This window comes from Bombina bombina, chromosome 8 (assembly GCF_027579735.1).
Source record: "Bombina bombina isolate aBomBom1 chromosome 8, aBomBom1.pri, whole genome shotgun sequence".
Classification (NCBI taxonomy): Eukaryota; Metazoa; Chordata; class Amphibia; order Anura; family Bombinatoridae; genus Bombina; species Bombina bombina.
In genome coordinates this window covers 188,087,025-188,102,501 of record NC_069506.1, presented here as the reverse complement: position 1 = coordinate 188,102,501, position 15,477 = coordinate 188,087,025, and the positions used below count along the sequence as shown (strand labels likewise).

The 15,477-nt window shown below is 42.9% G+C and overlaps 1 protein-coding gene across 1 annotated transcript in view; it reads left to right on the top strand.

The window, feature by feature from the left end:
- Positions 1-15,477, top strand: part of LOC128638676 (kinesin-like protein KIF18B) — a 258,121-nt gene that overhangs the window by 140,750 nt on the left and 101,894 nt on the right. Inside the window, exon 12 of the mRNA XM_053690790.1 lies at positions 4,000-4,232. Coding sequence (XP_053546765.1) covers positions 4,000-4,232 — 233 coding nt within the window. The remainder of the gene's footprint in view (positions 1-3,999; positions 4,233-15,477) is intronic.

Sequence of the window (15,477 nt, the reverse complement as noted above, 5' to 3'; positions counted from 1 at the left end):
TAGTGCAGGGGCGGTCCTGCCAGACATTCCATGTGACTGGATGTGGCCATCTATCCTTCCCGTTGATCTGTGGCGCAGGAGACGTAGAGGTTTCTGTAATCCGGGTCTTAGGAGGTGGTGAGTGCCCCGGCCATTGGTGGTATAAAGGTGCCTTTTTAATAAATAAAGTTAGTCTAACCAAGTGCGCAAGCGATGGAGGACTCCTGACGCGTTGAAAGGCTCTCCTTCCTTAGTAAAGTCTCATTCCCGTGTTTATTGTGAGATCAGCCTGCTCAACTATGTTCCACATGCCTTGATAAAGTTACAACCTCTAAATGTAAACGGATGTCTAGTACTACTGAGCCGTCCACCTCTGAGGGTTCTTCATCCCAGGAGGTGCGTTCCCTACATTCATCTCCGATTTGCACATGCAGCACCCCGGGGACCAATCGTTACTCCTTCGGGAGAGCTTTGTTGGTTCCGGAAGTGATCCATGCCTTATCATATTCTGCGAAGCGCAAGCATATGGTCTAACATAGCGGCCCGTGCCAGGGTTTGTCCTCGCCAATGGGAGATCCAGAGGCTCTATACGATGACGAGGCCCACTCCAACTCTTTGAAGGAGGGCCCCTTCTGGGTCAGAGTCCGTGTCATCTAAACCTCTGGCGGCAGAGGATCCTGGTTATAGGTTTAGGATGGAGAGTTTGCGCTCTCTGCTACGACAGGTGCTTGCTATTTTGGAGGTTCCGGAACCTAAGATACCGGAGGAACCTGTGATTCCTAAGCTTGACAAGGTATACGTGGACAGGGTAGTACTTCAGTCTTTCCCGGTTCCCATTAAGATGGCTAATATTATTCAGAACGAATCGGGGCGATTAGGTTCTTCCTTTTCCCCTTCTTCTTTTAAAAAAACTATTCCCTGTTCCTGACTCTCAGCTTCAGCCCATCCCTAAGGTGGATGGGGCTATCTCTACGCTCGCGAAGCGGACGACTATTCCCATCTAGGATAGTTTGACGTTTGAAGAGCCCATGGATGAAGAGCTGGAAAACATGTTGAGAAAGATGTTTCAGCACAAATGGTTTGTTTTTCAGTCAGCAGTGGCCGTTGCTTACCTTCATGTGCCAATTCACCGGGACCACTTCAGGTTCCTAAGATTTGCGTTTCTGGACCAACACTTCCAGTTTGTTGCCCTTCCTTTTGGTCTGGCAATGGCCAAGAGAGTCTTCAAGAAGGTTCTGGGGGAGCTGCTTGCGGTGGCGCCTTACCTGGACGACATCCTAGTTCAGGCGCCGTCGCTCAGCCGTGCAGAGGATCAATGGAACTGGGATTATGCAGACCTGTCTCAGAGGATAGTTCTGGATCAATCGACAAGAGACTCTTCTGTGGTGGCTGTCTCAAGAACATCTGTCCCAGGGGACATGCTTTCAGAGACCCTCATGGGTGATTGTGATCACGGACGCCAGCCTGCTGGGCTGGAGAGCAGTCTGGGACTCGTTGAAGGAGCAGGAACTTTGGTCTCAGGAGGAATCTGCTCTCCCCATAAACATATATGAGTTGAGAACGATCTTCAATGCCTTGATGGCTTGGCCTCAGCTGGCTTTAGCCCGGTTTATCAGGTTCCAGTCAGACAACGTAAGCTCAGTGTCTTACATCAACCACCAGGGGGGAACTCAGAGTTCCTTAGCCATGAAGGAGGTGGCTTGAATCATTCAGTGGGCAGAAGCTCACAATTGCCGTCTATCTGCTATCCACATTCCGGGAGTGGACAACTGGGAAGCGGATTTCCTAAGCAGACAGACTTTTCATCCCGGGGAGTGGGAGCTCCATCCGGAAGGGTTTTCCAGGTTAACCATCAAATGGGGGGTATCGGAATTGGATCTGATGGCGTCTCGACAGAACGCCAAGCTTCCAAAGTACGGTTCGAGGTCAAAGGAACCTCAGGCCTTCCCGATAGATGCTCTGGCAGTTCCTTGGAACTTCAGGTTGGCATTCCTTTTTCCTCCGTTTGCTCTCCTTCGCTGAGTCATTGCTCGGATCAAGCAGGAGAGAGTGTCGGTGATTCTAATAGCTCCTGCGTTGCCTCACAGGATCTGGTATGCGGACCTAGTGGAAATGTCTCTACCGCCATGGAGACTCCCTCTGAGGAAGGACCTTCTACTTCAGGGTCCTTCATCAAAATCTCATTTCTCTGAAGCTGACTGCTTGGAGATTGAATACTTAATTTTATCTAAGCGTGGTTTATCCGAGTCGGTCATTGAGACCATGATTCAGGCTCGTAAGCCTGTTACTAGAAAGATTTACCATAAGATATGGCGTACATATTTTTATTGGTGTGAATCAAAGGGATACTCTTGAAGTAGTCAGGATTCCAAGAATGTTATCCTTTCTCCAGGAAGGTTTGGAGAAGGGTTTGTCTGTCAGTACTCTGAAGGGTGCAGATTTCTGATCTATTTTGCTGCACAAGCAGCTGGCGGACGCGCCAGATGTGCAATCTTTTTGTCAGGCCTTGGTCAGAATCAGGTCTGTGTTTAAATCTGTTGCTCCACCTTGGAGCCTTAACCTGGTTCTTAAAGTTTTGCAACAGGCTCCGTTTGAGCCCATCCATTCCATAGATATTAAGTTATCTTGGAAGGTTTTGTTTCTTACTGCGATCTCTTCTGCTCGGAGGGTTTCTGAACTCTCAGCTTTGCAGTGTGATTCTCCTTATCTCATATTTCATGCAGATAAGGCTGTTCTTCATACCAAGTTTGGTTTTCTTCCTAAGGTTGTTTCGGATAGGAATATTAATCAGGAAATTGTTGTTCCTTCTCTCTGTCCTAATCCTCCTTCTCATAAGGCACGTTTGTTGCACAACCTAGATGTGGTGCATGCTCTTAAATTCTATTTGCAGGCGACTAAGGACTTTTGCCAGTCTTCTGCATTGTTTGTTTGTTTTTCTGGGAAACTTAAAGGTCAGAAAGCTACTGCTACTTCTCTTTCTCTCTGGTTGAGAAGTATTATTCGTTTGGCGTATGAGACTGCTGGACAGCAGCCTCCTCAGAGAATTACAGCTCATTTCACGAGGGCTGTTTCTTCTTCTTGGGCTTTCAAAAATGAGGCCTCTGTGGAACAGATTTGAAAGGCTGCAACTTGGTCCTCTCTGCATACTTTTTTAAAATTTTATAAATGTGATACTTTTGCTTCAGCTGGTGCCTTCTGTTTAGGTTCCCTGTCTTGTCCCTCCCTAATCATCTGTGTCCTCTGGCTTGGGTATTGGTTCCCAACAGTAATTGATGATCCCGTGGACTCACCATATCTTAGGAAAGAAAACAAAATGTATGCTTACCTGATAAATTTATTTATTTCCGGATATGGTGAATCCAAGGCCCCGCCCTTTATTTTAAGACGGTTATTTTTGTCTAAACCTCAGGCACCTCTACACCTTGTGTTGCTTCTTTTTTCTCCATTTTCCTTCGGTCGAATGACTGGGGTTTGTGGTAAGGGAAGTCATACTTAACGGCTAGTAATATTCCCAACATTAATAATTGATCACGTGGACTCACCATATCCGGTAAACATAAATTTTGTTTTTGCTTACCTTATAAATTAATTTATTTTATGGTGGCAAGAGTCCACAAGACCCCAACTTGTTGTTTTTTTTTGTTTTGTTTTTTTTTTTTGTTTTTTTTTTTTTTGTTTTTTTACTGTTGTGGCTCATGATTTTTCCCTGCTCCTATCATTGTTGCTCTTTATTTCTTTCCCTACCTTTTTTGCTTGGCTATAAGTCAGATTAATTTTCATAGAAGTGGAAGGGGTTATATAGAGCTCTTGGGATTTGGGAATCTTTGCCTCCTCCTAGTGGCAAGGAAGATCATTCCTAGGAGTAATGGATTGCGGACTCTTACCACCATGAAAGCATAAATTGTTTTCGTTTTTTAACTTTTTTTTTAGAATGCATCTTTAATAAAAGTGATTTAAGTACAATTAATATCAGGCATCTTTTCACCTTGCATTTTTTCTTATGATGATGTTTTGTTTTAGCCTAGTCAGGACTCTACTGAAATTTGTTCGGAAGCAGTATGAGATTCTAAAGAGTTCAAATCTGCAGACACCGGAGATAGATTCTGAACTACAGGAGCTAGAGCACTTAGTACAGGAAACTCGGTGCATTGGGGACTTCATACCCAGTGAGAACAAGCAGATGACAACTGTTTGCCTGACAGAAACCAATAAGGCAGACAAAGATGACCACTCACAAATACCATTTGCACAAGGTATGGTTCTATAATTATTTTAATAGTTCTACAAATTTTTCTGCAAAAGATGCTAGGATGGACAGCAGGGCCACATCCTTGTATAATTGTAGCACTACAAGTCGTTTTAGAGTATTTCTTCACAATTTAATAAAACAAAAATGTCATGCGCTTATTCAAATGCAGCTCTGTGTTTAGCTCTTGCAAAATATTAACCATGAACTTGTAAACGCCAGTGCAACAATGCAAGTAGTGTGGATTGTGCTTCAGAAATGTTTATGCAAATGTGTTAAACACATAGGTAAACTCTTGCTCAGAAGCTTTGTAGCGCCTTGGCACAACACTACCAATGAGTCAGAAACAGAATACCAGTGCCAATTATTTTGCAGCGAGGCTTGGAGGTTAGTCAGGGATCTTCTGCCTCCTGCAAATTTGCCTTATGAATAAATTAAAAAGGTTTAGTAAGAACCATTTCCTCCTTAATATGAGGAGAGTCCACAGCATCATTCTTTACTGTTGGGAAATACTGAACCTGGCCACCAGGAGGAGGCAAAGACACACAGCCAAAGGCTTAAATACTCTCCCTACTTCCCTCATATCCCAGTCATTCTTTGCCTTTCATCACAGGAGGTTGGCAGAGGTGTCAGAAGATTCGGAGGAGTTTCTTATGAAGGGTATCTACCCTTCGAAATCGGACTGGATTTTTAAGTTTTCTTGTCAGCCTCTCAGTGAGAGCATTGACGAAAGTTAGAGTCTGGAGATGCAGGGAGAGTCTTTCTGCGAACCTATCCTGACTCGTATTAACAGCTCCTAAGCAATCTGTGTTGACGAGTTTCACTGCCTGCTTCCATCACTTAAGTCCATGTCAGGAGCGATGCTACAAGACTGTTAAACTTGAGTGGCTGTGTTTCTGTTCCACGGCATAGATTCCGGTAATATAGTTTCATTTTTTATACATATAACGCCAGAAGACAGGGTCACAGTGTGGCTCCTTTTATCTGTATGGAATCAAGGGTTAATATTTTCGGAGGGGGATTATTGACAAGTGGGGATTAATCACATAAATTTATGTGATTATGCTGCGACATGTGTGAGATGGTTTTTGGGCTCAGGCAGTTGTTGGAACGTACAGGTTTTTACTTTCGTTTTGTAAGCTGCGCAGCCTGAAAGGCTTGGCGCACTTTTTTTGCTAGTATAGCAGGGGTGGTCTTGCATTGTGCACCATGTGACCGGTTGTGGTCACACTTATTTCTTCTTTCCTGACTGTGCGGTTTACCGGAGAAGAAGCAGTTTCTTTTTTTTGCCTGGATCATAGGAGGTGGTGAGTGCCCCAGCCATTGGGGGTATAATTGTGCAGTTTTTTCTTATTAATCAATAGTCTGCAAGAGTTCTGTAGCATGGGCTTCCTGTGGGAGGAGCATACACACATGCTGTGGGAGTTTGCTCTCCTACAACACGACGAGATGTTGGAGTATCGTCGTCTCGCCTGATTCCTTGGCTGTCTGTAAGCTAAGCGGCCTGGATACTTTGAAGTCCCACGCGTGTGGGACCTGACGAGTGGAAGCCTCTGACTGGGCTGTGAGCCGAATTGCCCCGGTACTCGAGCACCCAAAGCACTAGAACTGAACTGAGCAGTGCACCTGGCAAAAAGCAACAGAGTGAGGGCGCAGGCTTCCGGCATAAGGTGGAGCGGTTGGATTGGTAAAATAACCCTGAAAAGCAGCAACGACCCGCCGCAAGCAACTGAAGAGGGCGAAGTTCAGGCAATACAGGAACGGCGTGGAGGGTCCGCCAGGTAAAAAGCTACAGCAAGATGGTTAGATGGCGGGTTGACCCGACGAAACTGCCTTCATAACCGGCCCAGTTCTAAGAGCGCTTAACATAAGCCGCCGAGGGTAAGTCCCTGAGGTACTCAGGGTGAAGGTAAGGCGGGCGTTTTTTAAGGGCCTGGGAGCAGTGTTTTGCGCTGGATTTAATATTGCTGTCTATGAAAGAGCCCAGTATAGAGTGTTGCAGGGGGTTAAATGAAGCTTTTTCACCAAACCACAAAATACATTTTGATCAAAGCTGAAACCTAAGCTTATAGATAAGCTGGACGCTCTTTAAATTGCTAAATACCGGGATACATGAGAAAAAGTTTTTGCTGGAAAGCTTTTTGTTCCCTGATTGCAACTTTGAACTCAGGTTCTAACGGCTACACAGAACCGTACAGAAGTGTAACTTTAGATGCTGATTGCTGAGTTTCGTTATGCTAGAGTGCTATGCCTTGATTGAAATAGTCAAGTTTAAGAAGCTCAGAATTTAAGTCCTTTTATTTATACAGAGGAATTTAGGACCAACATAGCGCTGAAGGAAATGTGCCTGTATATGATGGATGTGGAACTGTGTAACGCTATAATGCGGTGCCCCAGTGGAAGCTCCAGCTCCAAAGCCTAAAGAGCTCTGAAATATAATACAAGAGAGGAACAATTGATAGAAGCCTCTTAACGAATTGCTAGATTTCTGTTAAACAGGAGGCATTTGCATTCTCAAGTCATATGTTAGTCACATGTATATAAATAGTCTGTTAGCTAAGTTTAGATTAATGACTTGCAGGATGCTTTGAATAGTGCATCTATTTTTGTTTCTGGTTTTCTTCCCTTGACAGGAAGCATATATAATACACAGGTTTAAGCTAACATAAGGTTAAAACTATATTGAAACTACCTGTATTTCCCTTTTAAAGGGACAGTCAAGTCCAAAAAAAAATTTCATGTTTTAAATAGGAGATGCAATTTTAAACAACTTCCCAATTTACTTTTATCACCAATTTTGCTTTTTTCTCTTGGTATTCTTAGTTGAAAGCTAAAACTAGGAGGTTCATATGCTAATTTCTTAGACCTTGAAGACTGCCTCTAATCTGAATACATTTTGACCACTAGAGGGCATTAGTTCACATGTTTCATATAGATAACATTGAGCTCATGCACGTAAAGTGACCTAGGACTGAGCACTGATTGGCTAAACCGCATGTCTGTCAAAAGAACTGAAATAAGGGGGCAGTCAGCATAAGCTTAGATACAAGATAATTAGAGGTAAAACGTGTATTATTATAACTGTGTTGGTTATGCAAAACTGGGGAATGGGTAATAAAGGGATTATCTTTCTTTTTAAACAACAAAAATTCTGGTGTTTACTGTCCCTTTAATTTTCAGAGCTGAAAGTGCCAAATGTTACATATATCTATGTTTTTGCACCAAGATGAACCCCTGAGAAACAAGGTAGTTGCTTAAATCTTGTGTATACGTATATATATGCAATACTATAAAAAAGTTAAGACTCCCTTTAGTATAAAGGAAGGGTAAAATTTAAATAACTAATCCCAGGGTGTACCAATTTAAGTATCATAAGGGTGCTGGCATAGCGGTAAATACCCTGGTTTTTCTTGGAACTATCCATTACATTATAGGGATACAAGGTTTTTTACTGAAGAAGGAATGGGCCTCCTACATATAAATTTAAGTTAACTGATTTTTCTTTCATGTAATTAGCAAGAGTCCATGAGCTAGTGACGTATGGGATATACATTCCTACCAGGAGGGGCAAAGTTTCCCAAACCTCAAAATGCCTATAAATACACCCCTCACCACACCCACAATTCAGTTTTACAAACTTTGCCTCCGATGGAGGTGGTGAAGTAAGTTTGTGCTAGATTCTACGTTGATATGCGCTCCGCAGCAAGTTGGAGCCCGGTTTTCCTCTCAGCGTGCAGTGAATGTCAGAGGGATGTGAAGAGAGTATTGCCTATTTGAATGCAGTGATCTCCTTCTACGGGGTCTATTTCATAGGTTCTCTGTTATCGGTCGTAGAGATTCATCTCTTACCTCCCTTTTCAGATCGACGATATACTCTTATATATACCATTACCTCTGCTGATTCTCGTTTCAGTACTGGTTTGGCTTTCTACAAACATGTAGATGAGTGTCCTGGGGTAAGTAAATCTTATTTTCTGTGACACTCTAAGCTATGGTTGGGCACTTTGTTTATAAAGTTCTAAATATATGTATTCAAACATTTATTTGCCTTGACTCAGAATGTTCAACTTTCCTTATTTTTCAGACAGTCAGTTTCATATTTGGGATAATGCATTTGAATTAATCATTTTTTCTTCTGTTATGTGTGATCAGTCCACGGGTCATCATTACTTCTGGGATATAACTCCTCCCCAACAGGAAATGCAAGAGGATTCACCCAGCAGAGCTGCATATAGCTCCTCCCCTCTACGTCACTCCCAGTCATTCTCTTGCACCCAACGACTAGATAGGATGTGTGAGAGGACTATGGTGATTATACTTAGTTTTTATAACTTCAATCAAAAGTTTGTTATTTTACAATAGCACCGAAGCGTGTTATTGCCTCTCTGGCAGAGTTTGAAGAAGAATCTACCAGAGTTTTTACTATGATTTTAACCGGAGTAGTTAAGATCATATTGCTGTTTCTCGGCCATCTGAGGGAGGTAAAAGCTTCAGATCAGGGGACAGCGGGCAGATGAATCTGCATTGAGGTATGTAGCAGTTTTTATTTTCTGAATGGAATTGATGAGAAAATCCTGCCATACCGTTATAATGACATGTATGTATACTCTACACTTCAGTATTCTGGGGATGGTATTTCACTGGAATTACTCTGTTAAAAGTACATTAAACCTTTTAATAGGTTTTTATTATGTTAAACGTTTTTTGCTGGAATGTAGAATCGTTTGCATTTTCTGAGGTACTGAGTGAATAAATGTTTGGGCATTATTTTTCCACTTGGCAGTTGCTTGTTTTAATTGTGACAGTTTCGTTTCTCTCTCACTGCTGTGTGTGAGGGGGAGGGGCCGTTTTTGGCGCTCTTTGCTACGCATCAAAAATTTCCAGTCAGTTACTCTTGTATTTCCTGCATGATCCGGTTCATCTCTAACAGAACTCAGGGGTCTTCAAACTTCTTTGGAGGGAGGTAGATTCTCTCAGCAGAGCTGTGAGACTTATATATTGACTGTGATTAAAAACGTTGCTCTGTAATTTTTATGTTTCAAATTTAATTATTGTTACTTTACTAATAGGAACAAACCTTTGCTAAAAGTTGTGTTGTTTTTAAGGATTGATGTTATAACTGTTTTTCAGTTCATTATTTCAACTGTCATTTAATCGTTTAGTGTTTCTTTGAGGCACAGTACGTTTTTGTTAAATAAGATTGTAACCAAGTTGCAAGGTTATTGCTAGTGTGTTAAACATGTCTGATTCAGAGGAAGATACCTGTGTCATTTGTTCCAATGCCAAGGTGGAGCCCAATAGAAATTTATGTACTAACTGTATTGATGCTACTTTAAATAAAAGCCAATCTGTACAAATTGAACAAATTTCACCAAACAGCGAGCCGACTAACTCGCCTCACGTGTCAGTACCTGCATCTCCCGCCCGGGAGGTGCGTGATATTGTGGCGCCTAGTACATCTGGGCGGCCATTACAGATAACATTACAAGATATGGCTACTGTTATGACTGAAGTTTTGGCTAAATTACCAGAACTAAGAGGCAAGCGTGATCACTCTGGGGTGAGAACAGAGTGCGCTGATAATACTAGGGCCATGTCTGATACTGCGTCACAGCTTGCAGAGCATGAGGACGGAGAGCTTCATTCTGTGGGTGACGGTTCTGATCCAAACAGATTGGATTCAGATATTTCAAATTTTAAATTTAAATTGGAGAACCTCCGTGTATTACTAGGGGAGGTTTTAGCGGCTCTTAATGATTGTAACACTGTTGCAATACCAGAGAAATTGTGTAGGTTGGATAAATACTTTGCGGTACCGGCGAGTACTGACGTTTTTCCTATACCTAAGAGACTAACTGAAATTGTTACTAAGGAGTGGGATAGACCCGGTGTGCCGTTCTCACCCCCTCCAATATTTAGAAAGATGTTTCCAATAGACGCCACCACACGGGACTTATGGCAAACGGTCCCTAAGGTGGAGGGAGCAGTTTCTACTTTAGCTAAGCGTACCACTATCCCGGTGGAGGATAGCTGTGCCTTTTCAGATCCAATGGATAAAAAATTAGAGGGTTACCTTAAGAAAATGTTTGTTCAACAAGGTTTTATATTGCAACCCCTTGCATGCATCGCGCCGATTACGGCTGCGGCAGCATTTTGGATTGAGTCTCTGGAAGAGAACCTTAGTTCAGCTACGCTGGACGACATTACGGACAGGCTTAGAGTCCTTAAACTAGCTAATTCATTCATTTCGGAGGCCGTAGTACATTTAACCAAACTTACGGCTAAGAACTCAGGATTCGCCATTCAGGCACGTAGGGCGCTGTGGCTAAAATCCTGGTCAGCTGATGTAACTTCTAAGTCCAAATTACTTAATATACCTTTCAAGGGGCAAACTTTATTTGGGCCCGGTTTGAAAGAAATTATCGCTGACATTACAGGAGGTAAGGGCCACGCCCTGCCTCAAGACAAAGCCAAAGCTAAGGCTAGACAGTCTAATTTTCGTCCCTTTCGGAATTTCAAAGCAGGAGCAGCACCAACTTCCACTGCACCAAAACAGGAAGGAGCTGTTGCTCGTTACAGACAAGGCTGGAAACCTAACCAGTCCTGGAACAAGGGCAAGCAGGCCAGGAAACCTGCTGCTGCCCCAAAGACAGCATGAACCGAGGGCCCCCGATCCGGGACCGGATCTAGTGGGGGGCAGACTCTCTCTCTTCGCCCAGGCTTGGGCAAGAGATGTTCAGGATCCCTGGGCGCTAGAGATCATATCTCAGGGATACCTTCTAGACTTCAAATTCTCTCCCCCAAGAGGGAGATTTCATCTGTCAAGGTTGTCAACAAACCAGATAAAAAAAAAAAAAAAAAAAAAGAAGCGTTTCTACGCTGTGTACAAGATCTGTTATTAATGGGAGTGATCCATCCGGTTCCGCGGTCGGAACTAGGACAAGGGTTTTACTCAAACCTGTTTGTGGTTCCCAAAAAAGAGGGAACTTTCAGGCCAATCTTGGATTTAAAGATCCTAAACAAATTCCTAAGAGTTCCATCGTTCAAAATGGAAACTATTCGGACAATCTTACCCATGATCCAAAAGGGTCAGTACATGACCACAGTGGATTTAAAGGATGCTTACCTTCACATACCGATTCACAAAGATCATTACCGGTATCTAAGGTTTGCCTTCTTAGACAGGCATTACCAGTTTGTAGCTCTTCCATTCGGATTGGCTACGGCTCCAAGAATCTTCACAAAGGTTCTGGGTGCCCTTCTGGCGGTACTAAGACCGCGAGGAATTTCGGTAGCTCCGTACCTAGACGACATTCTGATACAAGCTTCAAGCTTTCAAACTGCCAAGTCTCATACAGAGTTAGTTCTGGCATTTCTAAGGTCGCATGGATGGAAAGTGAACGAAAAGAAGAGTTCTCTCTTTCCTCTCACAAGAGTTCCATTCTTGGGGACTCTTATAGATTCTGTAGAAATGAAGATTTATCTGACAGAAGACAGATTAACAAAGCTTCTAAATGCATGCCGTGTCCTTCATTCCATTCAACTCCCGTCAGTAGCTCAATGCATGGAGGTGATCGGCTTAATGGTAGCAGCAATGGACATAGTACCCTTTGCACGTCTACATCTCAGACCGCTGCAATTGTGCATGCTGAGTCAGTGGAATGGGGATTACTCAGACTTGTCCCCTACTCTGAATCTGGATCAAGAGACCAGAAAATCTCTTCTATGGTGGCTTTCTCGGCCACATCTGTCCAGGGGGATGCCATTCAGCAGGCCGGACTGGACAATTGTAACAACAGACGCCAGCCTACTAGGTTGGGGCGCTGTCTGGAATTCTCTGAAGGCTCAGGGACAATGGAATCAGGAGGAAAGTCTCCTGCCAATAAACATTCTGGAATTGAGAGCAGTTCTCAATGCCCTTCTGGCTTGGCCCCAGTTAAAAACTCGGGGGTTCATCAGGTTTCAGTCGGACAACATCACGACTGTAGCTTACATCAACCATCAAGGAGGGACAAGAAGCTCCCTAGCAATGATGGAAGTATCAAAGATAATTCGCTGGGCAGAGTCTCACTCTTGCCACCTGTCAGCAATCCACATCCCGGGAGTGGAGAACTGGGAGGCGGATTTCTTGAGTCGCCAGACTTTTCATCCGGGGGAGTGGGAACTTCATCCGGAGGTCTTTGCCCAAATACTTCGACGTTGGGGCAAACCAGAGATAGATCTCATGGCGTCTCGCCAGAACGCCAAACTTCCTCGCTACGGGTCCAGATCCAGGGATCCGGGAGCGGTTCTGATAGATGCTTTGACAGCACCTTGGAACTTCGGGATGGCTTATGTGTTTCCACCCTTCCCGCTGCTTCCTCGATTGATTGCCAAAATCAAACAGGAGAGAGCATCAGTGATTCTAATAGCGCCTGCATGGCCACGCAGGACTTGGTATGCAGATCTAGTGGACATGTCATCCTGTCCGCCTTGGTCCCTACCTCTAAGACAGGACCTTCTGATACAGGGTCCATTCAAACATCAAAATCTAACTTCTCTGAAGCTGACTGCTTGGAAATTGAACGCTTGATTTTATCAAAACGTGGTTTTTCTGAGTCGGTTATTGATACCCTGATACAGGCTAGGAAGCCTGTTACCAGAAGGATTTACCATAAGATATGGCGTAAATACCTATACTGGTGCGAATCCAAAGGTTACTCCTGGAGTAAGGTTAGGATTCCTAGGATATTGTCCTTTCTACAAGAAGGTTTAGAAAAGGGTTTATCGGCTAGCTCATTAAAGGGACAGATCTCAGCTCTGTCCATCTTGTTACACAGGCGTCTGTCAGAAAATCCAGACGTCCAGGCCTTTTGTCAGGCTTTAGCTAGGATCAAGCCTGTGTTTAAAACTGTTGCTCCGCCATGGAGTTTAAACCTTGTTCTTAACGTTCTACAAGGAGTTCCGTTTGAACCCCTTCATTCCATTGATATAAAGTTGTTATCTTGGAAAGTGTTATTTTTAATGGCTATTTCTTCGGCTCGGAGAGTCTCTGAGTTATCAGCTTTACATTGTGATTCTCCTTATTTGATTTTTCATTCAGATAAGGTAGTTCTGCGTACAAAACCTGGGTTCTTACCTAAGGTAGTCACTAACAGGAACATCAATCAAGAGATCGTGGTGCCTTCCCTGTGCCCGAATCCTTCTTCAAAGAAGGAACGTCTTCTACACAATCTGGATGTAGTTCGTGCCCTCAAGTTCTACTTGCAGGCAACTAAGGATTTTCGACAAACGTCTTCCCTGTTTGTCGTGTACTCTGGTCAGAGGAGAGGTCATAAGGCTTCGGCTACCTCTCTCTCCTTCTGGCTTCGTAGCATAATTCGTTTAGCCTATGAGACTGCTGGACAGCAGCCTCCTGAAAGAATTACAGCTCATTCTACTAGAGCTGTGGCTTCCACTTGGGCCTTTAAGAATGAGGCCTCTGTTGAAAAGATTTGCAAGGCTGCAACTTGGTCTTCGCTTCATACTTTTTCCAAATTTTACAAATTTGACACTTTTGCTTCTTCGGAGGCTATTTTTGGGAGAAAGGTTCTTCAGGCAGTGGTTCCTTCTGTATAATGAGCCTGCCTATCCCTCCCGTCATCCGTGTACTTTTGCTTTGGTATTGGTATCCCAGAAGTAATGATGACCCGTGGACTGATCACACATAACAGAAGAAAACATAATTTATGCTTACCTGATAAATTCCTTTCTTCTGTTGTGTGATCAGTCCACGGCCCACCCTGTTTTTTTAAGGCAGGTAAATATCTTTTAAATTATACTCCAGTCACCACTTCACCCTTGGTTTCTCCTTTCTCGTTGATTCTTGGTCGAATGACTGGGAGTGACGTAGAGGGGAGGAGCTATATGCAGCTCTGCTGGGTGAATCCTCTTGCATTTCCTGTTGGGGAGGAGTTATATCCCAGAAGTAATGATGACCCGTGGACTGATCACACAACAGAAGAAAGGAATTTATCAGGTAAGCATAAATTATGTTTTTCTTGCCTTCAAAAAATTTGACTCTTTTTTCCCTGTGGGCTGTTAGGCTCGCGGGGGCTAAAAATGCTTCATTTTATTGCGTCATTCTTGGACTTTTTTGGCGCAAAAATTATTTTCCGTTTCCGGCGTCATACGTGTCACCGGAAGTTGCGTCATTTTTTTGACGTTATTTTGCGCCAAAGATGTCGGCGTTCCGGATGTGGCGTCATTTTGGCGCCAAAAGCATTTAGGCGCCAAATAATGTGGGCGTCTGATTTGGCGCTAAAAAATATGGGCGTCGCTTTTATCTCCACATTATTTAAGTCTCATTTTTTATTGCTTCTGGTTGCTAGAAGCTTGTTCTTTGGCATTCTTTCCCATTCCTGAAACTGTCATTTAAGGAATTTGATCAATTTTGCTTTATATGTTGTTTTTTCTCTTACATATTGCAAGATGTCTCACGTTGCATCTGAGTCAGAAGATACTACAGGAAAATCGCTGTCTAGTGCTGGATCTACCAAAGCTAAGTGTATCTGCTATAAACTTTTGGTAGCTATTCCTCCGGCTGTTGTTTGTATTGATTGTCATGACAAACTTGTTAAAGCAGATAATATTTCCTTTAGTAATGTACCATTGTCTGTTGCAGTTCCCTCAACATCTAAGGTGCAGAATGTTCCTGATAACATAAGAGATTTTGTTTCTGAATCCATAAAGAAGGCTATGTCTGTTATTTCTCCTTCTAGTAAACATAAAAAATCTTTTAAAACTTCTCTCCCTACAGATGAATTTTTAAATGAACATCATCATTCTGATTCTGATGACTCTTCTGGTTCAGAGGATTCTGTCTCAGAGGTTGATGCTGATAAATCTTCATATTTATTTAAAATGGAATTTATTCGTTCTTTACTTAAAGAAGTACTAGTTGCTTTAGAAATAGAGGATTCTGGTCCTCTTGATACTAATTCTAAACGTTTGGATAAGGTATTTAAAGCTCCTGTGGTTATTCCAGAAGTTTTTCCTGTTCCTAATGCTATTTCTGCAGTAATTTCCAAAGAATGGGATAAATTGGGTAATTCATTTACTCCTTCTAAACGTTTCAAGCAATTATATCTGACAGATTAGAATTTTGGGACAAAATCCCTAAGGTTGATGGGGCTATTTCTACCCTTGCTAAACGTACTACTATTCCTACGTCAGATGGTACTTCGTTTAAGGATCCTTTAGATAGGAAAATTGAATCCTTTCTAAGAAAAGCT